The following is a 26,498-nucleotide window of genomic DNA, read 5'->3' on the forward strand; positions in this document are numbered from 1 at the left end:
CAACAAAAGCTTGTGCTATGGCAGCCATGGTGTCTGAAAGGATCCTGAGAACATTYAGTACCTACTATTTTTAATTATATAATGGGAAACTGTTTCATGCCTGAGAAATAAATGCCTTTTCTATACCTCARGGAAAGAGTTGTGCAATCCTGAATGACTTGCCATGCCTAGGCTAGTCTTGAAACCCTTGGTTCCAACCGTATGAGAAACTAAAGCTCCAAAAAGTCATGCTCCCATCACAACCTCATGCCTTATAAGGAACTTTTCTTGCCTGTCCCTGTTCACCAATCCTGGAGAGTTGGAGCCAGTGCTTTGGTGGGCTGCAGGATGGCTTGTGGGTTACTGTTTCCATCTGAACATCAATATGTAGATAAGGCTGACCTGTTGATCCTATAAAGTGAGAGATTTTTTATTATTCTCTGATTGCATAGTAAACCAGAGGAAAACAAGGAAAGTGCAAWTCTCAGTCCTATCTGTCTCTCAGCTGGAACTTACAAACATTTACAGGCCAAATACAGTAAACAAAGACCTGGGSTTCTGGCTATCTTACATCAACAGGAGCTTTTTAATACCAAGTTCAGTTTTATGGTGCACATATTTTTGTATATTTTACTACACTAGAATGGTTTTTATTTTGGCTTTTCTGGGAGAAGGGTGAAGGAGTTGGGCCTGTTCAGCTTCGAAAAGGGATGACTTAAATGGGACCTCATGGGTGCATATAATTAGCTAAAGGGGGGATGCCAAGAGAAGGGAGCCAGGTTCTTCTCAACGGTGCCAATCATTAGGACATGAGGCAAGGAGTAGAAACTGATGCACAGGAAGTTSCACCTGAATATGAGGAAGAACTTCTTTACTGTGCTGGTGACTGCACATGAGAACAGATTGCACAGAGATTGCACAGATTCCACAAGCTGTGGACTCTCCCTCACTGGAGATATTTAAGAACCAGCTGGACACAGTCCTGTGTAATGCACTGACCCTGCTTGAAGAGGGAGGTTGGAACAGATGACCAATTTCAACTTGACCAATTCTGTGATTATGTGAGCACAGGAACTCCCCAGCCAGTATATATTGTTCTTCTGATTTAAATGAAGGACATGCGTGGCTGCTCTTGTTATAAATATTGTCAACGGCTTAGCCTAAATTAAGAATTAACGAGACCAGAAGGCTCGAGTCTGCTATATATAGATTTCTGTAACTCTCCAAGTTGGCCTGTGTATTTCTGGCTCCCCAAGGACTGAATGCACGGCGTTGTGCCGGCGCCTGTTGAGGATGAATTTATTCCGCATCGGTTTCCTTGCGGCAGCAGTGGCAGGGAAGGGGCAGGGCGGGGATCGTGGCAGGGGCAGTAGCAGGGGCAGGGGCTAGTGACAGGGKCAGGGGCTAGTGACAGGGKCAGGGGCTAGTGACAGGGGCMGGGGCTAGTGACAGGGGCAGGGGCTAGTGACAGGGTCGGGGTCGGGGCCAGCAGCGCCGGAGGAGCCGTGCCCAAGCCCATGCCCGTGCCCGTGCCCGTGCCCATCCCGCCGGCCGCCCTCAGGCAGCTCAGCCCTCGCACAGGCCCTCCTCCGCTCTGTGGGGCCGCGGGGTGAGGCCAGGCCGTGCCGTAGCAACCGGGCGGTCTCCAGGCTCCCGACGGCACCGAGGGCGGCCGGGCAAGCGGCGGTGCGGCCGCGGCCGGAGGAAGGTGAGGGCGGCCGGGCGGGCGCCACCGCGCTGGGGGAGGAGAACAGGCGGCGGCCCGATCCCGCCGCAGGGCAGCAGCAGCCCGGCCCCGGCGCTGGCACGGAGGAGTGCCGCCGAGCCGCGGTCCTTCACCCCRGAGGCCCCGGCTTCCCTTCCCCGCCCGTTCCCATGCGGTGTATCCGGGGACGCGGCCCGGATACAGGTGGGCGCTGCGGAGGTGCAGCTCTGGTGAGAGACATTGCCGGGGCCCCCTGTGGTCTTTGCCCCTCTCTCCCCTCTTTCACAGGCCCCGCTGTGGTTTTGCTATGACACCTCTGCTCTGTTTGRGAAGGGACCTCATGCATGTGTATAAATGGCTAAAGAGGGGGAGTGGGTTGCTAAGAGGAGGGAGCCAGGCTCTTCTCAGTGGTGGCAATTACWAGGACATGAGGCAAGGGGCAGAAACTGATGTATAAAAAGTTCCACCTGAGTATGAGGAAGAACTTGTTTACTGTGCAGGTGACTGAGCACTGGAACAGATTGTCCAGTGGATCCAGTCGGGATCCAATGCTGTGCCATGTGCTCTGGGATGACCCTGCTTGATGAGGGAGATTGGACCAGATGTCCCACTGTGSTCCCTTCCAACCTGACCCGTTCTGTGATTCCATGATTCCATTTCCGCAGTGGGCAGTCACCAAACTCAGTGTTCTACATTTCCTTTTTCTGGGGTTTGGCACTTCAGGTGGTGTGAGGCAGTTCTCTGGGCTGTAAGGCATGGGGGCTTTCCTGAGGCATTCCTTCTGTGAAGGGTGGCCTGGTGGAATGGCCTCAGCAAGCATTGCCACCTGCACGTGTTGCACACTCGGATCTGGTGATGGGTGACGGCTTAAGCAGTTTGTTTGTGCTGGCCAGAGCAGAAAGGGTAGAAGTTCCCAGATGAACTCTGGTTCACCTTTTGAAAATAACCTGTTTGGATTCAGGTCTTGGGCCGAAGGTTATCCCAGCTACCGTTTGTTTTGAGCTTGCTATTTCCAAGACTTGAGGTAAAACTCTGTTTCCACTGGAAGTTGCTTCGTCTGCTTTCAAATGCTCCTTTTCATACAGAGATGGCMTATCATGTCCAGGTGTTGTTCAAGCAACTGGGGGTGTTGCTGGAGGCTGAGGCAAGGGAAAATCTGTTGCCATACCCCTGGGCATCTGGAAAATGTGATAGCACCTAGGATTCATTCTCTAATGCAGGCTRCTGCCTCTAATGTGTCTCAGCTATTACCGTGAGAGTGCTGTGGTAGTACTTCTTAATTCTGAGAGAAAAGCGGCACAAACCCTGTRCCTTATTGTGGCCTTTTACTATAGGCATTGTCTGTCATGGCTCCCCTGTGGCAAGGGCTTCCTTTTACTGCTCCGATGCCAAGGCTAGTCAGGAGTTGTGCTGCACAACACCTGGGATGTTAGGGTGCAAAACAGAGTCCTGTTTTTTAAACTCCTCCCTGCCCTTCACACTGTTTGTGTCTTTCTTCATGAGCAGGACAAAGACTGGAATGGTTTATATGTTTTCATATGGCTATTTAAACTCATACGAGAAGAATAAATAGCATATTCTGTTCTGTAGTGAAGGAAGAGGGAGAAGGCTAAGTCTCTGGGTTAAATATTTTATCCCATTTTCGCTTTTCCTGTGGGAAAAACTGCTTGATGACAATAGCTAAGAGCTGGCCTGCAAGTGATTCATAAATGTCCCTTATTCATGCRTCTTACTTATTAAAAGAAAAACCAAGTCAATGGCAAAGCATTATGTCTCAAAGCAATACACTGTGCTGTGTCTTCTTATTCACAGTTGGGCCTTATACCACATTCACATRCATAATTCTTTTTCTTTGTGAATCATCTTGTAGTCTTACAGGCAAAGTTATGAATCTCTTCACAAAATTGCATCTCAGATACTCACAGGTTTAGTCATAAATTGAATTACAGTAAAGGTAAGCTATACTGCAAAACAATAATAGAATATGATACAACTGGCTGACAGCAGGCCAAAACATGACACTCATTTTTCTAGCATATTGGCTCTTTGTTTTTGTGATAATTTAGAGTGAAGGAAGTGGAACAATATTGCCAATTTCCTGATTTTCCATTTTTGAGCTCGTGGATCCCTGTCAAATCTAACTTCAACCTTTCTAGAGATGGGGAGTAGCTGTCCTTTTTATTTTATAATATTTTTTTTTGCTTGAATAAAATTCTGATCTCATCCTTCAGCAGTTTAAATTATTGGAGGGCATGTGGAGGTGGTCTGCAGTTCATACTGACCTCTGGGTGGCAATATCTTAATTGTTTTAAAACATGATGATTCCTCAGGGTTTCAGCATAAAGCAAAGAGGAGCTGCCAGTCAAGAGATCTGTCATGACTTCCAAACCATCTAAGAGACTTTCCTGGAGTGACTGTGAGTATTTCATCACTATTTTTGCATAGATTCCCTGTTTTTCTAGATAACTTCCAAGCTCTGTGGCGTTCATGGTGCTAGCTGAACCATTGCCATTCTGAAGCTGTGCCACTCTCACCTGGGCTRTGTATGGCATGCTGTGCTGGCCTGTATGTATTTTTGGAGAAGGAAACTGGGAYTGACTGTTCAAGCGACTATGAGTAGTGCCTGACTATATTCAAAGCTTGAGCAGCTGCAAAACCTTCACCTGCCTCTCTCTAGAGTTAACATCTGTCACTGCTGCTTCTGCACAGAGCAAAGGAGGGCTGCCAGCCCAGCATCCTGTTTGTAGGACTGATGGCTGTGAAAGAAGTTGTGCCAGTCTACATGGTATAGAAGCCCTCTGTCACTGAAAGATGATTTCTGAAGATAACAGTCTCATTTCCTTTCTGTAGTGTTAACTGAGGAGCTGTCTATCTAAGGAGCCAAGGTTGGTTGTTATAATGCTTGAATTTTGCAGGGAGTTCTGATCATGTGCCATGCTAGACTGAAGGTTATTTTGTAGGCGTTAAAGATGGAAGTACCTGTCTTTGTATTTTGGACCAGTTTGATACCTGCAGTACATATACAGGCAGCTTACAGTATATAGGCAATGGAGGATTGGGAACACTGAATGGTGCTGGTGCTGGGGAAAATGAACAGAAATTTCTAAAGTCCACAGAAGGTAAACTTAGATACAGAAAGGGTATTTAATCAACTAGAGCCAGCTTAACTCAGGCAGAGTATTTTGGGAATGAACAGGAAATACCAAAGTCCTCCTAGAACCTCTGTGCAGAGGAACAGAGGCATATTGTTGTCATTGCTTTCATTTCTGCCTCAGCACTCTGGACTCTGAGCTGCCACTGCTACCAAATGCAAGTGGAGCTAGCCTAGAAAACCATACTTCTGTGCTGAGGTGTGTTCCATGTCCTGTAGAACTTAAAATGAACCTGGACCTTCATGTCCATGATTTCTTGTGCATGCGCATGATCCATCACAGCCCAGAGCAGAAACTGACAGAATCATCACTTACACTTGGGGCAAATGATGTAACCAGAGGGAATTTCACCAGCCTGCAATGAAGTCAGGATCTTCTGGGGGCAATGCTATTGCTTATAGGAGTTCATAGTGCTATTGCTTATAGCAGGAGTTCAACATACAATTTTTAGGAAATACTTGTTTATTGCATAATGTTTCTAATGTATATGTAGTGATGATCTGGCAATCTTTGAATGCYTATTATGTGTTCTGATTCCCAAGACTTAGGAGGGATGTCTTAGAAGCGGAAAGAACTGCCATTTGGCAAACTGGTCTTAGAATTCAGGGCTTGAATTTCAGCRTGCAAGAGACATTGTCTTTCATAAATTGAAGGTGAATGTATATGGATGAATAAAATGATATAACAGCAAGTGGATGTGTAGGACTGAGAGCAGCTTTCCAGATTAAGAACATTATTCAGTATAAAAAGAGGAAAACAAGAGGTGAGCTATATGTGTGCACAGGACCATGGAATACAGGTAGAGAAAGGTGAAATTAATCTTGTTTGGTTTTGAAATTGTTTGGTTAAAATACAGATGTTATATTTCCCTCATTTGTCTTTACAGCAGATGCCTTTGATTCAAAGCACAGACAAGATCCTGAAGATTCCCGTAAGGCTCTCAAGAAGAAATCAAAAGAGAAGGAAGGAAGACTGGCAATCAGTCAGTGGAGAACAGATGTACAATCCCTTATTTCATCTTCTAAATGGCTTCAATGTTATGGTCTCAAAAGAAACAAATTGTCCCTGTCCCAGATTTTGTCCCAAGTTGGATTCCAACACAGGAAAGGTATAAGAAAAATCAATAATAGGATAATAAATCCCCCAACTTTGAATAGTTAAGAGGGTCTCATTCTGCACCTGAATGTACACAGTGGAGATKCTCACATTGTCTATTATGATAATGGCAGAAAAGGAAGTTGTATCCACAATTGTTAACATTGCTGGTTCTGAGAACTGAGAAACTCCATCTCCTTTTGATATGAGAAGGACTTCAGATCTTGAGAATAYCTTTCCTTACTAACTTTACTGTTTCTTTACCCTAGGCTGCAGTTCACATCCTCACCAATTTAGCTGTAGCTGGGAAATAGCTGGTGGTGCTGAGACTGTCAATATTTTTCTTTCGAATAACTCACAGTAAGATCTCTGTCTGCTTTTAGGTGGCAAATGTAATGTATGCCATGCCATAATCTGTGATCTACTATTGGTCATCAGGGTTAGTTAATGTGCTTGGGAATAATATAATATTTCCGGGTATCCAGCTTTAAGGAGAAGGTTAAATTTAATTAGAATTCAGTCTGCTTTTCATSCAAAGTCACACTATGGAGAAATGTTCCTTTGCAATTATCTGACAGCTGGAGGGAAAGAGTTTGCTAAAAATTATTAACCACTGCCATAATGGTGCTTTGCAGAGCATGGTAATATATTATTTTCTTTGAACATCTTGCTGCCTGARAAGTAGGAATTGTAATGTATTGCAGTAGTTCTAAGTTGCATAATTTAAGATTTTGGCTGGCTTGTGTCCATGGGGCATTCAAAGATCACCAGTGCAGTTCCTGAAACCCTGTATGCTGCAGATGAAGGAGAAGCTGTTAAGCAGGGTTAAAGTTGTTACAGTGTTAGGAGCAGAATGTACTAGTTTGGCAGGGCAGCATGGTGTACAGATAGCTGTTTTGTGACGTTAACTCTTCCCACCCCTAATGTTTTCCTATCAGTAGAGATCCTGGAGAAGATTTCTAGCTACTGAAAGTGCAGAGTGCAACCTTTTCCTTAGATGCACTCACTTCTGCACCCATTTAGTTGTGTAAGAGAACAGCATTATCTGTACCAGATTTTGTATTTTGTTTGACAGACAAATATTTGCAAGTCCTGTTGTGAGGTTGCCTAAACCTCACAATAATTAAAGTTGCATGTTGCTTTTTGGCCTCTAAATAATTAGATATGCATCTTTTTCCTAACTTCTGACTAAACTAGCAGGAAGCAGCAAATGCAGGGCTGCTCTATGGGAGGAAAATGAACCAGGAGCCGAAAGGGACTGCAGCCCAGGCAATGTCCTCACTGGATACAGTCCTGCAGCAGGGTGAGGTGATTAACCATGTCTAGGGTCCAGCCAGGGAATGCAGCCAGGAACAACAGGAGATGCAGCCAGAGGCTGAGAGCCTCAGACTCCCATGTTACATGTAAGCAGAAAATAATTGTAAAACAAAACAGAGTTAGAACTTCTTTTAAGTTTCTTAATATCAAGAGCTCAATACAGATGCATGTGCCTCACACATGGATGACATACACATCAGCCTGAAAAACACCTGTTTGAAGTAGTTCCAAAGATTAGCAACTTGATCTTTTGTAAATTTTACTGTAGATTATGTGACCACCTTGGGGAAACCTGTGGCTTCTCGGTATGCAGATGGTCTGTTTCCTCAATACAAGAGAGCACAAGATGGCAGCGTGTATAATGTAAGTGTGACTGACTTGTAACGTCCTATATGCTTAGAAGTTATTATCACTGTAGCAGAATAATATGATTAAAATGCCTTTCTGTGGCATTAAATGCTTACATTGTTTGTGAGAACTTTATATTTTTATAATTTTTAATTCTGTTTTGTCAGACTTAGTAGTAGCTATCGGTAGAAAAGCAGGATATCTTTTTTCATTTCTAAGTTTTAGTGTCTTGCCCTGGTGCAGCTTGCAGTAAATCATTTTCCAGACAAGGCTGCAGTTTCTAAGCAACATCTACCCCTTGAAATATGGAACCGTTGAAGAGAAGATGCTCGAAATGAGTTAAAAAAAATGTAATCAATAAAACAAATGGGGACGCTGAAATAAGAAGACATAATGCGCTGTCTTGGCCAATGCAAAGCAGTGCTTTGCTTAGTGCCAGCAGGTCACAAAAGGCTCAGCCTACTCTATAGAGACAGCTAACTGGATCTCTGCCCAGGCTCATGTTCTAAAGAATGTCTTAGCAACAGCTGCTGGCGGCCCCATTGTTAAGAGGATGGATTCTGATTGAGGAGATGTGCGTGTGCGTGTGGAAGGGAGAGAGTTAATTTATAAAGGATTTTACAAAAGCAAATGCTTTGTCATTTTTTATGATGACTAAAGTCACTTCTGAGGCACAAAGCTTAAAAATGGGTTAAAAACCATTTCAGAGAGCCTTTTYCCATCATTTTATTCCTATAAATTCAATATGAAATATCTACATAATGTCTTTTAATCCTACGACATGTTGTGAGCAGCAGGAAAGACATTTTTGCTACTATACAGGATCTTGTCAGATCTCTTTAGGATATTGAGTATAATATTGTATATAGTTACTACAGGTTAAGAAAAAGCAATTCAAACTAGAGCAGGCACTGAGAAGAGCTGATAGGATGAACTGCAATGGAATGATGATCTTATAAGAAGGCTTGGTTGATGCTGAAATATAAGCCTGAAAGAAAACAGAAGAAGGGTAGTATTGCCCTTGAATGCTACAGAAAGGCAAATTACAGGGATAGGGAAAAGCTGTAGTTTTCTCTGCTAAAAGGCATTCTAGTCCAAAAATAAATGGGTATGAACTGCCATGAATGAAATTAGGCTGGACAGTCAGAAGTTTCCTGGTTCTCAGAGAAGTGGAAATCTGTACTCGCTTACTACAAGTGAGGGGATATTCTAAGAAAACAGCTTTATTTTAAGATGGAGTTTGGTCAGTATAGTGCAATAAACTTCTATGTATGAGTCTGACTGTCCTAAGAGGAAACTGGATTTCTAAGTGCTCCTTCCCAGGCCTACATTCCTTTGGCAGACTGCCTGAGACTCTGTATCTGAGAGGCACATTACAGGGCCCAAGCTGATATTAAAGAACACGGGAAAATGAGGRAGAAGTGTGCAGACTGACACACAAAATATCTTCTCCCTGTAAAATRTTCTTGTATAAAAACCTTTTTATTTCCAAAGTTCTGTACTTAGTCCTGGAAAGGAAGTTAGATGTAGAAGGCAACCAGTAAATCAGCTCACATGGGTCAGAGATATGGGGGGARTCTGTGGTACATTTTTAGACCCACAAGTCATGGTAAATATGTATACACTTACTTGAAGRGAGAATGTGCTGATTTTAATTTTAATACTGAATCTAATTTTTTCTTTACTGAAATGGTRTGGGAAGTTTTAGTTGTTGATTGCAGTTATCTGAAATTAATTTGCCTAAGCACCTACCCACAAATAGTTAATCTGTAATGGTGGGCATTGTTAGTGAAATAATAGTACAAACAAGAAACATTTTACATTTTCCTTTCAAATGCTAAAGACAAGGTGGAGATTGAAGTGCCCTAGAACCAAACCGTATGCTGCCTTATATTGCTGTAATTTTTTTTTAAAAGCTAGTCAAAGTTCTAGTCTAAGAAGGTACAAAGTTTCTGTGTCCTTGTTTGTTCACCCATCTGCTCTGCAGCCCTTTCTACATCCTTGCCTGTGTTCAGCTCATTCTAATTGCTCCAGTTTTGAGACAGACAAGTCAGACAGCCCACTGGCACTGTCCCATGCTCATATAAAAAGATTATGAAAAGCAATTAGGACAAAATGCAGTGCCTTTTCTTTATAGCTTAGATGCATTTGTCAAGGATTTGCTCTTGAAACAGTGGAAGGAAAATGGGTTGTTTTCACTGCTACCTTGGCTGGCATATCTGACACTTACAAACTAGCTATTGCAGCTGTGCTGAGCTTGGGGCTGCATTTGTATTATTTGTTTTGATGTTCAATTTCCTTCTCTCCCTTATTTGAATAAAGCTGACAGCCAAAAAAGAACTGATTCTTCATTTTGTGGATTGTCTAATGGGAGCTATTGAGCTATATAAGCAGCGAATGGAATGGTTAACCAGTGAGAGCCGGCAGATATTTGGAGTGATTCAAGAACAGTGCATTGTCATTGTGTTGGATTTTGGCACTGCAGCTCCAGCTGAATTTGATCTATGTCGGGATGCACTTTCCATGGTACTTGTTGAACAGGTGATTCAAATTGCCAGATTCAACCTCATTCGGTAAGCAGAAATAATCAGGATCATAGAATGGTTTGGGTTGGAAGGCACTTTTAAAGATGATCTGGTCCAGCACCCCTGCAAATGGGCAGGGACACCTTCCACTACACCAGCTTGCTCAAAGCCCTATCCAGCCTGACCGTGAATGTTTCCCAGCATGAGGCATCTCCCACCTCTGGACAGCCTGCTCCTGGGTTTCAGCACCCTCATTGTAAAAGAATTTTTCCTTTTGTCTAGTCTGAATCTAGGTTCTTTTAGTTTAAAACCATCACCCTTTGTCCTGTTGCTACAGGTTCTACTAAAAAGACTCTCCCCATTTTACTTCTTGCAAATACTGAAGTGAAAGTGAGGTTCTATCTGACCACCTTTGCATGCTTGTGTCTTTAGACATTACAGGTTTCTGCCTTGCAGCTAAATGTGCACTCCCCCAAGTGCCATAGGCACAGGCATAGCTATTTGTATTTCTATTGATTTCCATGGCCACAGAAATCAGTAGCAGCAGTAGGAAACAATGGTAGATTTCCATAACAAAACTAGATTTCCATAACAAAACTAGATTTCCAAGAGCTTGTTCCCTAAAAGGAGTAAATGAATTTGCATTTAGTTAGAAGAATAGAAGCAGCTATTCAAATTTTACCTATCTGCAAAATTTCTCATACATCCATTAGAGTTTGAAGTGCAAGCTTGGGTTTGGATAGATGAGTGGAAAAAACTATGCACAAATTCGATCATACAATTTTAAAATTGGTTCCACAATGTTAACTTGCAATTACATGGTGATTCTTTATGTTATTTTACCCAAGCGTTACAGATTTGATTCTGGTGCCCTATCTTAATTCTCTAGATTGTGATACAACTGAGATGTGAAAAGGAGAGTAATAGAATCACAGAAGAGTTTGGGTTGGAAGACACATTAAAGACCATCTAGCTCCAACCCCCTGCCATGGGCAKYGGTGCCTTTCACTAGACCAGGTTGCTCAAAACCCCATCCAGCCTTGCCTTGAACACTTCCTGGGATGGGGATCCACAGCTTCTCAGGGCAATCTGTTGCAAAAGTAGGTATTTTCCAAAGAAGATACTTTCCAAAAAAGGTATCTTCCATAGTTTTTGAGAACAGAGAGCTTTTTCTTTAAAAATTAACTGCAAAGTAAAGTCAAAATTGAAACAAAAATTATGTTCATCAATTGGTTTGTTTTTGGAGGAGGGAAACAAGGAACAATATAGCATATAAATTACTACTTTAAAAGAATCGTGGGAAACATATTTGTCCTTTAGATTTGCATGAAGCTCTTCAAAGTAGTTCTTGATGTAATGTCACAGATACTGGAACCAGTTGGTTTTTAGTTCCTTTCTGTCTTTTTRTGTACCAGTTCACAGGCAAAAGTGCTCATTGGCTTTGTAAATCTGTTCTTCCATTAAGACTTTGGTCTTTTATCAATTAAAATATCAAAAAACTTAGCATCACAAATTTTATTTTTGATGGGTAGCTAAAGATCAGCTCTACTGCAAAAGAAAAGTGTCAGTTAAACTGCTCTAACCCAAAGGTCATGGAGCACATTGTGGAATSAGACCTGTGGAAGAGACTTTTTTTAATGCACGTATTTTAAAAACCTGGTTGTGTTTTTATGATAGGGAGAGTTATGAATCAGGAACTCTTTTTAAAAATACAGTATCTCTCCTGACGCTGCTTTGGAAACAATTGTCTCCAAAAAAATCTTATAAAATTACAATATTTTTCTCATTTTTTCTCTGCTTACTTTATTGCAAGTCTAGATTTAGTACCTATGGTATATTGTAATTATTAGTTAAGATTATAAAAGARTTTTAACAATAGCAGAGCTCCACTGTCTTGTTTTGCCAGCATTATCCTCATGGTTTCTGATTTATAGTTAATCTCATTTTCAGGGCTGCTCAGGATCTTAGGAAGTGGCAACAGAAATGTACTCCTGTGTCTGAGCATACTGTAAAGTCTGCGGTTACGTGGCTCTGGAAGCTGGACCATATGACAGCTGTCAGCCATACCAGCTCTGCTGAAGCCCTGCTGGAAGCCATGGGTGATGAAGCGGTAAGCTCATACATCTTTTCAGAAGCCTCAAGTAAATCCAAAAATATTCAGTGCTAGGCTGGCTGCTGTGATTTGCCGTGATCAGTGTTGCAAAGATAAATATTAATGACAGCTTTTGGAAAGGTTTATTTTCCCTCAAGTGTAGCTGCATACTATGCTTCATGATTGTCTTTTTATGTAAATGTACTGTATTTTGAATGCAGAAACTTGTTTATTTTCTTTTCTAGAGTACCCAGAATAAATAACATTCAGTCGTTAAGGGAAAGAGAAAACATCTGCCCTTCCACTTTCTTTGCCATAGAAGTTTTTCAGGGCTTCAAATTTATAACAAAATTTCTAGTATCARCATTATTGAAAGCAGGGAAACCATTTTTGTTTTGTTCTGTATCCAACTTTCTTATGAAAAGTTATATTTAAAATTCAAAATAGGGAGTACAGAGATTTATGTAGTATTAGCTCATGATAGGGCTATGCAAATTCTTTTCCATCAGCCAGGTGATAGCTAGACTTTCTTCCAAAGAGACAAAGCTTGCAGTTATTCCTGCAATTAAATGCTATTTATTTCTAAAAGYGCCATATTACTTTATTCATTAAAGCAGAGTCACAAGAAATAAAAATTATATGTCATCATTTTAAGCTAGTCACTTAAAACTTGTGTTATTAAAGAGATATTTTATGACATTTCCTTACAMTGTATATTCTTTCATTTCTTTGATACCTGAATTTAATGGAAATTTTGGCCTACTGTCTGCAGTAGAATCATTGTTTTTTACTGCCATTAACATCCATTCCTGTGCACAGATCCAATCTTAACTCCTTTGTAAATCTCTTTCTTGGACATTGCATGAAGGAGAAGGTAAATTTGGTTTGAGTTACCTTCCAGTTCCCTGTGCTGCTGGATTTTCATCCAGATGAGACTTGATGTTTGGAAATGAATATTAAAAATGARCTGAGTAAGGAACAAATTTTTCACCAGTGAATTTTTTTTAATGAATCTTTTTTAAATGCCCCTTCCATAGATTTTATTAACATTTTCAATTTGCAGTATAATGCTGATTTCCTGATGAGTAACTTAAAAGTTGTATTTAAATTTCAGTATTGTCTGGGTAAAAGAAATATTGGTGGGCCAATAGRCAGTCTGGGGGAGTCAATTGTGACAGGTGCTTAACATAAAACAAACTTCTGTTACTCCTAAACAGAGTCATTATCATTCGTTAATTGACAGTTCACTTAAGTGCAAGCTTCAGTGTAGCGCAGCTGGGGAATATCCCATTCAGTCCTAGGCAAAAGTTGTCTACTTACTGAGGAGTCCATAAATAACTCATTCCTGAGAACTGGCTTCATCCACAGTAGTTGCTCCAAAATAAAANTTTTTTTTTTTTTTTTTTTTTTTTTTTTTTTTTTTTTTTTCCCTAGGCATGTCTCTTTTCATTCCTTTAGCTGGTCTTTTCTTCCTGTGCATGGTGACTCCTTAGATTTTTTTGTGACCTGTCAGTCCCAGGCTCAAGATCACTCTGCTGTAACATTGCAATCCTTTGAGCTCTACCTGCCACAAATGCATCCACAGTGTCTATCCTRTAGTTCTGTACAGGTGCCATTCCATGAAGCGTGAATCACTCATCCAAAACACCTCCCCACCAAGATAAAGACTATTAAGGACTGTTCATTTTGTTCTCCTTTCTGTTCTTGTATGAAATTTGTTTGCTTGTTTAAATGCATAAATTACAATTTTCAAAATATGATGGACTTGATTTTAACATTTCCCCACTAATCTATAAGAGACATTTCCTTTGTGGTATATTGCTGTGTTTGTGGTTAAGTACAGTGAATTATCTGTGGTTCACGATTTTTTTTTTTATTTTCTTGTGAAGGATTGGTTCTGTATCAGCTATGCCCGATAAATGTCAGCATTTTAAAAGCTGCAGAGGCAGGCAGTAAATCCCTTGGAGAAAGTGTGAAAATTTCTATTCTTGTTGAATATCAAGTTTATGAATTAATGACAGTCTTAGAACAGAGGGGAAGATGTGAATCTGGAGGAACACAGGGAAAAATGGTTGTGCAATATGCATGCATTCCTCTGGGCCAGGAGCCTCTTCAGCAAAAGTAGCAGGAACATGGTGTTGTCCAAGGGCTGGGTCTCACCTGAGAGATCTGTGCACAGGCTCAGATAGCTTTTTATCTGCATGAGGCAGACAGGGAACTTTGTAAAACTGAACTAAAGCACAGATTGGTGCAATAGTTCATTCTTTTTGTTTCTGTTTATCTTTTTCTAAAGCTAATGAGTATTTTGTTAATCTTCCACTTTAATAAAACAGTCATTTTTCTYTTTACCCTTGGTATTTGTCTAGAATTACCAGTGGTGCTAGGACACCCAGTCAACCAYAAACCTGCTTGCTTCCAAGCAAGTGGAGTCTGTAACTATGGCCATYGCCACCCCCATGGAGTGTCTCATGCCTCTGAAAGATCCAAGAGAAGTTCACGATGGCAAGGTGCTGCTTTGTTAGTTTGCCTGATCCAGCCTGAAATTGGGTTGCTKCTTGGGAGAGACATCTTCCAGAGCTGAGGAAGGTGTCAAAAAGTAGATGATGGAGAAARCTTGAAATGAGAAATATGCCAGTTTTTATCAATAAGTTTATTCTATGGGACAGTAAAGGGATCCTACAGACTGGAGGCTTTGAGAAAAAACTGGATTAAACATGTTCATGTGCTGGACTCAGGGAGCTGGAAGACAAATCAGTATCACAGGCAGTAGTGGAAATGTGTGAGCACACTTGCAGGTGACACTGAATTTGCTTTAGTACTGCTTGAAATTATGTGCGTACAATTATGTGTGTTTCCTCAGTTCCATCCCAGACTCAAATAGGTGTGTTTTGTGGTGCACATCTTGGGATTCCTAGTCATATTCATAGAATCATAGAGTCTCAGAACGGTTTGGGTTTTAAGGGGCCTTAAAGATCATTTATTTACGACACCCCTGCCATGGGCATGGATACCTTTCATTAGATCAGGTAGCTCAAAGCCCCATTTAACCTGGCCTCGAACACTTCCTGGGATGGGGCATTCCTAACTTTTCTGGACAATTGTTCCCAGTGMCATGCCATGCTCATTGTGAAGAATTTCTTCCTTGCATCTGATCTAATTCTACCATCCTTTAGTTTAAGGCCATTCTCCCTTGTCCTTTCGAAAAGTCCCTCTCCAGCTTTCATGTCAGCCCATTTGGGTCCTGGAATGTGCTATAACATCTCCCCAGAGCCTTCTCTAGCTGAACAGCTCCAATTCTCTCAATCTGTCTTCATGAGAAGGGTGCTCCCTGTAATCATTTTGTGGCTCTCCTCTGGATTTGGTACAGCAAGTTTATGTCTTCTTATTTTGGGAGTCCCAGAGCTGGACACAGTGCTCTGGGAAGGGTCTCATGGGTCTAGACTAGAGGGGCAGACTCACCTCCCCTTGACCTGCTGGCMATGCTGATTCTGATGCAGCCTTGGATACACTTGGATTTCTGGGATTCAGGTGCACATTGCTGGGTCATGTTGAACTTCTCATCAACCAACACCCCCAAGTCCTTCTTCTTAGAGCTGCTCTCAATCCATTCTCCACCCAGCCTGTACTTGAACTTGGGATTRCTCTTACCCAGGAGCAGGACCTTGCATTTGTCCTTGTACTTCATGGATTTCACTTGGTTCCATGTCGCAAGCCTCTCCGGGTCCCTCTGTATGGCATCCCTTCCCTCCAGCACATCAGACACCACACAGCTTGGTGCTGTTGGCAAATTTGCTGAGGGWATAGCTGGTCTCACTGTCCATGTCACCAGCAGGGATGTTAAAAAGTGCCAGTCTCCATACCGACCCCTCAGGGACACCATCCATGGGTATTCCACTTGGACATCTAGCTGTTTGCTTCAACTCTTGGGGTGCAACATCCAGGGAATTCCTTATTCATTGAGTGGTCCATTCACCAAATCCACATCTCTCCAATTTAGAGACAAGGGTGTCATGCAGAATAGTGTCAAATGTTTTACTCAAATCTGGGTAGATGAAGTCAGTAACCCCATTGTAAAAGGTTACCAAATTTTCAGGCATGGTTTGGTCTTCATGAAGCTATGTTGGCTTCTTACTTCATGTGCCTTAGCATAGTTTCCAGGATGATACTCTTCATACGGGGCACAGAGGAGAGTGTATTCAAGTGTATTTTTTCAGTTAAACWACTATTTATTTGGTATTTATCAGCTGGTATGTACTATGCTATAGGACTGATACATGTGAGATAGGTGTTTGTTACATTTGTTTTTAATGATGGCGAAAATTCAAGAAACATATTCACCATGAGGATTGTTACATGGATAASTGCAAGTAACATAAAACCTCTAATAATATAATATTGAAGCAATAATTAAAGGACAGTTCTTCAGCTTCTCTCTCTTCTTGCAATACAATTTTCAGAATATAAGTGTGTGTGGTTATAGTAAACCTGCCAACTTCCTTCTGCCTTGGGAAGTATTAAACTTCCCAAAATAAAAATTATTAAATACAAATTATTTGTAAATACCAGCAGTAGCATTCTAATAACCACAGAATGTGCTAAGTTGGAAAGAACTCACAGGCTCATTGAACCCAACTCCTGGTCCTGCACAGGACCATCCCCAAGAATCACATCATGTGCTTGAAAATGTTGTCCAAATGCTTCTTGAACTCGGCCAGGCTTGGCGCTGTGACCACTTCTCTGGGGAGCCTGTTCCTGTGCCCAACCAGCCTCTGTGCCAAAAAAAATTCTGATATCCAGCCTAAACCTTCCCTTWCACAGCTGCAAGCCATTCCCTTGGGTCCTGTCACTGGTCACCACAAAGAGATCAGTGCCTACCCCTCCTCTTCCCCTTAGGAGGAAGTKGTACTGAGGAAGACTGCAATGAGGTCTYCTCTCAGTCTSCTTGTCTCCAGGCTGAACTGACCAAGAGACCTCAGACACTCATACAGCTTCCCCTCAAGGCCCATCTTTGTTGCTGTCTTTWGGACTCTCTCCAGTCCTGTTTAGTATCTTTCTTATTTTGCAGTGACCAAAGCTGCACACAATATTCAAGGTGAGGYTGCATTGGTGCAGAGCAGAGCAGGACAGTCACCTCTCTTGACTGGCGTATTTCCKGACTTCAGAATACATGCTGCCACTAAAACTATATCTGTTATAAAAATTCCAACAGATTTTCAGCCTTGGCAAGTCACCAACATAGCCTGTCTCTTGATGAGAGTGGCATATGGCACAGAGCCTTTTTCTGACTAATGATGCAGTTGTCTTTCCTTACACCTCTCTTTGGCTTCAGTTAACTCCTGTGAAAAGAGGCTTGCCTTGGGCAAAATCAGACCCAGGGACTGTGGGACARTTTCTTTTCTCACATTGAGGAAATTTTGTATGGCCTTCCTAGAATTACTAGCATAAACAAGGGGAAGAACCAAAGGTCTGAAAATCTTACAGCCCAAGTAATGCATCAGCTTCACCAAATTTTCCTACCAATACTGAGCACAGGACAGTGCTTGAATAAGYATCAGAGATTTATGTAAAACAACATTGCCTCTTGTATTCCAATTACCTTTTTTTTCTGTTTAATGACAGGTTGAAGCTGTTTATTACTTTGCTGTGGGTGATGTTCCAGTGGACACAAAACAGCTACTCTTCGAGAAGGTTTCAGATGGCCCTTGTCCAGTCAACGCAGTGTCTTTCAATGCAAGGGAAGATGAAACTATTATTTTTCTGAAGGAGTTGAGCCGCTTGGCCTCTGGCAGGTATGACAAAGAAGGACAGTAAAGATTTCAGTACTCATGAAGTGCTTTGCTGATAGGAATGGTATTGGGACATACCTGAATATAATCCATGAGGAAAATRAGACAAAGAGTTCAGTAAGTGATCTGGGGATGGGGAAATAGTCTTAAGCGAAATGTCTAGAATGCAGACCCTACTTAAACAGACCAGCTTTTTTCCACGTATGTTCTCACTGGCTTGCAGAAAGGCCATTCCCTTTTTATACCCCAAATTGTCTGTTATCTGCCTCTCTCTTGGAGTCTGGAAAACTGTTCAGGAGAAATGATCACAACATAAAATGAAATAAGTTTTCATTATGTTGCTTTGTACATTACAAAGTATCTACAAACCCCAGAAAAAGATYTAGAGTTTTGTTAAATCAAGTGCCATAGAGACATGTACTGAAAAGAGAATGCCTGTCCTAAATGAGCAGCTCATGGAATAACAGAAAATTGATGGGGTGTTATTCTTCAGGCCTGGTTGTATGGAAAAGGAGTTCGGTACCATGCTCTTTAACGTCCTTTTGGTATGATTGCTGGAAATTGATATATTCCACATGGCTTGTTGACTACTTTATCCTGGGAATCAGCCATGTGGTGAGAATCAGCCTTCAGTAGAAAGGGATAAGATGACTTAAATCTTGATTCAAAATAAGGAAAACAAATGAACAAATAGAAAACCCACAATACCAAACTCATGCTGAACAGCAGGAAGGCAGTAGGAGTCAGTAGGTGTTTGTCTGCTTAACAGAAGTCACCATACAGTGACACAGACTTGTGAAATGGCTGCTAGCTCTTTCCGTTTCACTGTTGTTTGTGCAAGAGTGGGAAGACCTCCAACAGTAAAAATCTCCCAAATGACAGCCGAGCAATTGGTAAGATGGCAGCTGCTTAGTTCTTTTATAGCCATCTGTGTTTAGAAATAGCTTTTAGGAGATGGGAGCGTCTGCCAAAAACAAGACTGTGGGAAAGTGTCATGTTTGCTCTTGTCTGATGTGTGTTTAAGATTATTGTGGTCATTTGGAACCATGGTACCTCTATAGTACCAGGTACTTTGTCAGTCAATATTCCTCATTTTCTTTTGCCAGTGTTTTTACCTTCATTAGAGGAAAGTGAATRTTTCTTGTATGGTAGAGACAGAGGCAAAAAGGGTTGTGACAGGGAGCTGGGAGGAATTGTTTTGTTTGATACGATTCTCACTGTCATCTTTTTACATGAGTGTAGCTTTTGTGCAGAGACTTACAGATGGATATTTGCCCAATAACTGTCTAATAGTTTAAATCAGCTCTCCCACAGGAACAGCTAAGTTCGCAGGCTTTTCATGGCTTGAACCTGTTTCTCRTGCAGTTCTGTGTTAAAAACGCATCCTTTTCCCGCTCTGAGAGCTTCTCTGTTTTGACAATGAGAATAAATGAAGTCTGCTCATCATCCTGATTTGTATGTCAATAATGAAATAAATGTTCCTGTTAGGCTTTCAACTGAGAGGATAATCTGATAAAAAGGTGTTAGTGTCATCTCAGACATCTCAAATTACATGCCTGCTCAGCCTCTTAAAAGCATTAATTAAAAATAGATTTCCAGGAAAATGAAAAAAAAGGTGCCTTGCAGTAAGTGATATCAAAATGAAAGAATATTCTACATGAGAAAACTTCAGAAAGTACATAAATGTATATAAAAGATTTGATAATATTAATAATCTTATTGTAGTTGAAGTTTTAGATATAATTCTAAAGTTGTATGTGTGAAAAACATCCCTTAAAAATTAGAGAGTATTTTTGTAGTTTGTGTACTGGTGGAAACTCATTTTGTATTACAGGTTCCATGCTTTTGCTCAGAAGAATGACTGTAGAGATGCTGCTCGACCTGCACTAAAATATGAAGAGGATGGAAAAAGTTTAATTGCCCTGGACTCGAGGAAAGTGAAAGGGCGAGTGCCACTAGGTAGACAATATAAACCCCAAGATTATACTGATATTATCAGCGACATGTCAGAATAGAAATGTAGTATAGCAACTCGATGAGTGTAAAATAAAAAACACCTGTAGGTGTGGGTGAGATGAGAACAGGACTGGTCTAATGGAAATTCTTTGGGTGGGAGGGAGAGGACAAGGAAAAGACAAAAAAGAAAAGATTAGAGGATGTGCATGTGAGAATGAAAGAGAAGTGAAAAAAAGGGAGATAAAATAATTCATTTAGGAACATGAACTTGTGTGCTTATGCCAGTGACCTTGTGGAAATGTATAGAAAAATGGTAGAAAGGAAGAGGAATAGTGTGGCAGACYATATGATACAACAGCCACATCAGTATAGGCAAAGTTCATACACAGTATAAGGGGATTAAATCAACATGAGGTTTACTTGTTTCTTCCAAGAACTCCTCACAAAGACAGGCAAAAAGCACAATAAAGTGACCATAGAGTGGGCAGGGCAAAGTGATGGTGGAAGGATTGATAGAAAAAAATACCAGGAGGAAACAACYAAAATAAACAGTTTCACTGGTGGGTGGACCGGGCTGAAAGCTCGGTGTGTTTCTTATTAGTCACAGTGCTACTTCCTCTGGGTAAGTGTTCAGCRGGACTGAACTGTGGTTTCAGCCCAGTTGGGAGGAGACTGGCTTGTGATGTGAAGTGAGGCTTTGTGTGTCAAATCTGATGTCTTTCTCAGATTTATTTCTTTCTCAGCAGGAGAGTGAAAAAAAACCCAAAAACATTTCTTTTAGATATCAGGAATCATAAGACTTCTTCAGTCTAATGKCTCAACACCCCCCTGCCCCCCTACACCTGTTTTGCTGGGGGCATAAATGATGCCCCAAAGGCAGAAGAGTGTTATCCTCTTCTCACTGTAGGTGTAAGGTGGATTTGGTGGCTCATGTTAAGGCTGTCTGTCAGTCTTGGACTAATTGGTCCATATTTGGGTTGTAATAAAGTTTCTTGTGTACTAACCTGTCCTTTACTAGGACCATGATTATAACAGCACAAGGGAAAGGACCATTGTGGAGGGCCAGAAATAAAGGAGTGAGGTATCACCTGCTTTTTTTGCTTTGTGAAGGGACACTCAAGCTTCACCCATCCAGACTTTCGAAACCGACATCAGAATCTGCTTTAAAACACAACCGTTTCATACTAATGCAGAGCATAATGATTGCCTTCAGTCTACCATGAGTGCTTTCTTGCTGTGCCACATTTGGGGGTGTGCATGAGGGAAGCTGGCTCCCTCTTCCCTCGGGGCAGTCAGCCTGATTCAATAGATGAATCTAGAGCTCCTATATGACTGAAATTACTTCCTCACCACTGTTTCTAAAGCTAAAAGCTGAATAGCTTTAATCGCTCAAAAGGGCAGTAATCCCCTTGAAGTGCATTGTCTGTTGTGTCTTATTGCTATTATGTAGTAGAATTTACACATTAAAAAGGAACACAATTAGCTTTCTGCATTTACTGGGTATTACAAGCACAGTCATGACATCACTGGCAGCCAATTGGAGCATTTCAGTCATGTGCAGGATCTGAAGTCCTTTCAGAAAACAAAACACATTGAAGAATTATTCTGGTCTGTGTCTGATTTCTCTTGTTTCAGAGACTCATTCAAGGGTGTAATAATAAGCAATAAAAATAAAAGTGTTGATTACTCACTAACGGGCTCTGAAACTGGTTCTTGGATGTATGGCATAAACTACACAAGGAAATAAATAGAGAATTAGCCAGAGATTTAATCTTCCAAATGTGGTGTTACTAGAAAATAAAGGGAGAGACAGGAATATTTTGATTATGTTCCTTTTTGTACCACAAATGCAACAGCTGGAAACTGAAACTCATAACCATGTTTTATGGACTGGAAAAGCTGTTTTAAGGGCATCCGATAGTTTCTGGATATCCATGAATATCAGCATTTTGCRAATCTGTGATATCTTCATGTTCACTCCTTTTTATTTGCTTAAACAAAACAAATCAGAAGTGAACTATTTAAAATTTTAGATGAGAACTCAATTCTCCCCTGTTTTGCATGTTAAGCAGTCATTTAGAAAGCAAGTGTGAGAAACTGACAAATTTGAAATTTTTTACACTCATTTTGAGTGGGTGCTTGAGATCAAAACAGGTGTAAGTCATTGAAGATTTAAGGTCTTTATGCTGGCAGCCTCAGATTTACTTATGGCAGAGAAATGCTTTTACATAAAGCCTAATTTCATCAATGTAATAATATCTCCTCATCCAGCACTCATTTTCCTATTATCGTTTCTGCCTACATTCTTTGTGCAGTTTATTCATATGCAAAAAACTGTAGAATTAAGCAATCTTGTTACTTAGTTAAAATTGTAAGTGGAAAGGAGGTGACATTTAAGTTGGAACTTGAAGACATAGAGGGCAAGGAATGGTGGAAGCTGTGGAGAAAGGATGTCTTTCTGGAAAAGGGCACATTTGTATCTGCTTGGAGTAACAGGGCARTAAGTGCTACAAAGGGCTTGAAAAGCAATGGTACTTTGAACTAGATCTTGAAATGAATAGAGGGTCCTCAGTGACTGACATAGAAACGGTAAATCTCTGTGTAGTGGTTTCTCTGTGGTGAAATAGATGAGCTGGCATGTGAGAGAAAAAAAGAAAATGGACTGMAATCAGGATTTTACTGATGTAATAAATCCAAACAGGGAAGTGTCTGACCTCCTTGTGAACTGTGTAAGGCTCTGTTCTTAGTTGTGCTTGATTTTTCACATTTACCTGATCATCACAGGGAAAAATTCAGGTTGTTTTGTGTAAAAAAGGGAAGCTTAAGAGCGTCATTACCCTGTTAATGTACACTGACATGGGAAAGATCGAAGCGTCCCTTTGGAGAGCCAGGATGATGACTGAAGAGTAGCTACTTTTCCTAGAAGCTGTAATAAAGATCACTGCTTCTGGTTTTGTCTTGCATGTGCTTTGTCTAGTCTCAGCAGCCTAACCTTGGCCTGGCAAATCTCTTTGCTAATGTGTAGAGAGTGATGCAGATAGCGGCTCTGCGATACCACATGGGATACAAAGTTCATTTGCTTTGTCCATTTGCCCAGTGGGAAAGGGGCAAGTTTGGGCTGCAGTGAGTTTCAGTGCTGTTTGACCTGGCAGTATGCAGGGAAAAGCTGTGGGACTACCCTATTATGCGCCTTTGTGCCTTCATGCACCCTCCTCTAAGTGGAGGTTTTAAAAATCAATCCCTGAGGGTATATTGCTGTGCTCTGCTGCCACGTGGAGGCTGAGAAAGGGACTGGCAGTGAAGAAAATAAATTTCCCCATCTTCCTTTGCTCCCAAATTCATCTTCAAATGGATCTTATTCCATTGTATTTGGATTTCCTTGCTCCCACATTCTAAGTCAGATAGTCAGATGAGTAAGAAATGCTTCTGTTTTCCATGATTTGTTTTTGTATTGGTATTTGCTTCCTGTTTCAAAGGTATTGTAGATATTTCGTAGGGTTCTTTTTAATACAGGAATTTTTATTAGCAGTATGCAAGTCAAATAGGTTACAGTGACTTGTCAAACTGGATGAGTTTGTTTGCAGGGAGGTACGTGTGGAGAAGCTGCTTCTTTTGAGATGCCTACCAGTTAAATTASTGGGAAATGGAAATGAGGGCAGTTATGAGTTTCCGTGTACATGTGCAAGTGTGTCTGTGGTTTTGCTTAGATCTATCATTTTGCTTCTCAATTCACGGGTGTCAGCAAAATGCTTCTGCCCCTTGCCCCAGGCTCTCCCCACACCCTTCCTCATCCTCTTCCTCTTTTCCAGGGCCTCCCTTCTCCAGAGCAGAAACACCTTTACCTACAGGCAGGGTACTCCTGGAACATTATCCAGTGCGTGGTGCTCTGCAGGGTCAGGATGACTGTGGGGACAGCCAAGGGGAAGTGACTGCACTTGGTGCAGGCTGGACATGGACTGCAGGGTGTTCAGGACAGTCCCCTTGTGTGGACTGGTGGCCACCCTCCTGCCTTTGCAGTGGGGTGGGTTTTTATCAGACACAGGGTGTCCCAGAGATCTGGCTGTTACACAGCCAGGCAGGGCAGCTGGGAAAGTGCTTCCTGGCAGGAGGAACCAAAGAGGGCCCTTTCTCTYCCTGGATAAAGCAATTTTTAAAGACAAGCTTATTCCTGGGACATGGATGCCTGAATGTGTGCAAGAGATGGTGGGCTTGAAGTGGTAGTGAACTGAACCCTCCAAGGGGTGGCTTTCCTCAGTTGGTGGTCCCCCAAAAATTGCACATCTGAGGTGTGAGCAGGGGGAATTTAAGTCAAAGTGAGGTTTGTGCTTTCTTGGTCATTTACCAGTGATGTGTTTTGAGGGATGGGTCACAGTTGAAAGCCACATCTGGAAGATATTATGCCTTGCATGTGTATGCATGTTTTGATTTTGGGGGTTCAGTTTCAAAAGTTTTTCTTTTCCACTCCTCCTTAGCTGTAAGGGAAATGAAGCCGAAGTGGAGGCGCAGCTGAGCTTCTTGTGGAGAGAGAGAGAAAGCTGTTGTGGATATCACTGCTTGCAAGCTTCTCTCCCATTGAATTCAGGAAAAAATGTGGTCAGAAAAAAGGTTTTCTAAGCAACTGGAATTTCATAATGTCAAGTTCTTGGTGCCTGCGCTTGTCCTGTGTAGCAAGTGGCATCAAGCATACTTGCTTTGAAAGGGCGTGCAATTTTACTTTGCTGTGCTGCAAGTATAAATAAGGAAAAAGTATCTTCTCATGCAATAAATCTATCTTAATGGGGACAGTAACAATAATCCTGTAAAATTCATGAGTCCATAGCATCAATTTAAATGGAAATGAAGCAATGATATAATTGGTAATGTTTTAGAGGTAGTTGAAGTATACATATTTTTTCCAATATTTTCAAATATTACATAAAAAATTCATAAAATTAAATCTGGATGACAGTAATTGACAGCTTGTTGAGAATATCCAGATTTAGCTGGAGACAGTGCCACTGGAATTGCATTTTAACAGCCTTAAACTTAGAAATATGTGCATGTGTGTGAATGCATGTGTTTCGTGATTTTAATTGTGACCACATATGTATATATATATAGATATGTATGAATTCAATTACTCAGTGCTCATCAGAAAATCTCTAGCTCCCCAGATGCTGGAATTTTTCCAATGTTCAGATTTTGTATATTTTGCATTTCTGGGGAGAGGTTTCTTATAAAATAAAAATTGATTTCTTTCTGAAGTTCTTCTTTCTTAAGTTTAACAGGCAATGATTACAGACTGYATTTTTCTTTTCCCTTTTGTGTTTTATATTGTGGAATGCTTGTTAAAGCTTTTTGTGATTTAGAGAATGTTGATCTTTGTCCTAATGGCTGCAACAGATGTTTTTGAAATGCAGGAAGGTCCCAGGAGATGGCAGTGTACAATAAGACAATTCAAAATACTTCTTGGAAACTGAAAGCATTTCACAATTAAAACTGAATTCTTGCTTTGTGTGACTTTAATTTTATTATTATTATTTTCAGAAAGTTTATCAAAGAGCAAAATAATTGGGATTGTTTGTTTAATGATAGCCTACTTTAGTGGCATGTCTTTTGTACTGTGAATCATCACTGTATATTAAGTGAACCACTGGATGATAAGATACAGGTTGCCTTGYTCAGCATTTTTATGTGCAATTCATTAATAGGTTGTAATCTGCAATAGGTTGTAGCCTGTATTTGTGGTTAGGATAACTGATAATTCAGGTTTTTAATATTTTTACTGTAACACTAAACACAGTTTCTCTKCATTGTCCTATATTGCAGTTAAACTCTGAGACTAACCTAATTTAACAGATTTTWAAAAGTGATCATGCTGCTTAGGTATACAAGGTATCTAAGTTTTAGTAGTTACTCTTTATGAAATAAATATTTTGATTATTTTCATCAAGAAAAACATATTTATCAAAATTAAGAAAACCTTGTCTCAACTCCAGCTTTGGATTTTTCCAATTTTTTTGACAATATAGCCTCATAATAATTTTTTTTTTTTATAGCATTAGTTTTTGACTGTTAAGAATGTTGGGGATGAAAATAACCCCATCTTTAGCAAAATTTCATCAGATAGTCATCAAGGAATGAAGATTAAAATAAAATTAATTATTTACCTTAGGAAATAGAAAGAGTCAAAAATGTCTTCTCTTTAAAACATCAAAATTGAGTTTAATATTTGGAGCCAGGTTTTTCAATGAAGCCCAGGGGGCAACAAGTGAATTTCATTGTGTAGTTTCCTTATTRTTTTCTGAGAGTGTTAAAATATATTTGCCTCCACTGTGGGAAAGACCTGTGGCCAACTTTGGAAGTTAGTTCCRGTATACTAAGCACCTCTCATGCCCTGGAGCCAGCTTTGAGCCCTTTTTTGAAGTCTATCAGAGAACAGCATTTGTCATTTCAAGAGGACCTCAAGAAAACAAGGTTATGTGGCAGCATCTGGATATACCATTGACTTTGTGGTGATTGAGGAGTTATAAGAAGTGGAAATTGTACAAAAAAAGTGAAGTT

The 26,498-nt window shown here is 40.8% G+C and overlaps 1 protein-coding gene across 1 annotated transcript in view; it reads left to right on the plus strand.

Moving 5' to 3' along the window:
- Positions 1–1,750: 1,750 nt before the first annotated feature.
- VWA3B (von Willebrand factor A domain containing 3B) overlaps positions 1,751–26,498 on the plus strand; it is a 63,306-nt gene continuing 38,558 nt past the window's right edge. The window contains exons 1-8 of the mRNA XM_057384809.1: positions 1,751–1,914; positions 4,015–4,100; positions 5,726–5,944; positions 7,517–7,611; positions 9,919–10,169; positions 12,072–12,231; positions 17,833–18,002; positions 19,834–20,012. Of these exons, the coding sequence (XP_057240792.1) occupies positions 4,061–4,100; positions 5,726–5,944; positions 7,517–7,611; positions 9,919–10,169; positions 12,072–12,231; positions 17,833–18,002; positions 19,834–20,012 (1,114 nt within the window). The 5' untranslated portion in view covers positions 1,751–1,914; positions 4,015–4,060. The remainder of the gene's footprint in view (positions 1,915–4,014; positions 4,101–5,725; positions 5,945–7,516; positions 7,612–9,918; positions 10,170–12,071; positions 12,232–17,832; positions 18,003–19,833; positions 20,013–26,498) is intronic.

This window comes from Malurus melanocephalus, unplaced genomic scaffold (assembly GCF_030028575.1).
Source record: "Malurus melanocephalus ecotype Western Australia unplaced genomic scaffold, MMel_1.1 scaffold_747, whole genome shotgun sequence".
Lineage (NCBI taxonomy): Eukaryota > Metazoa > Chordata > Aves > Passeriformes > Maluridae > Malurus > Malurus melanocephalus.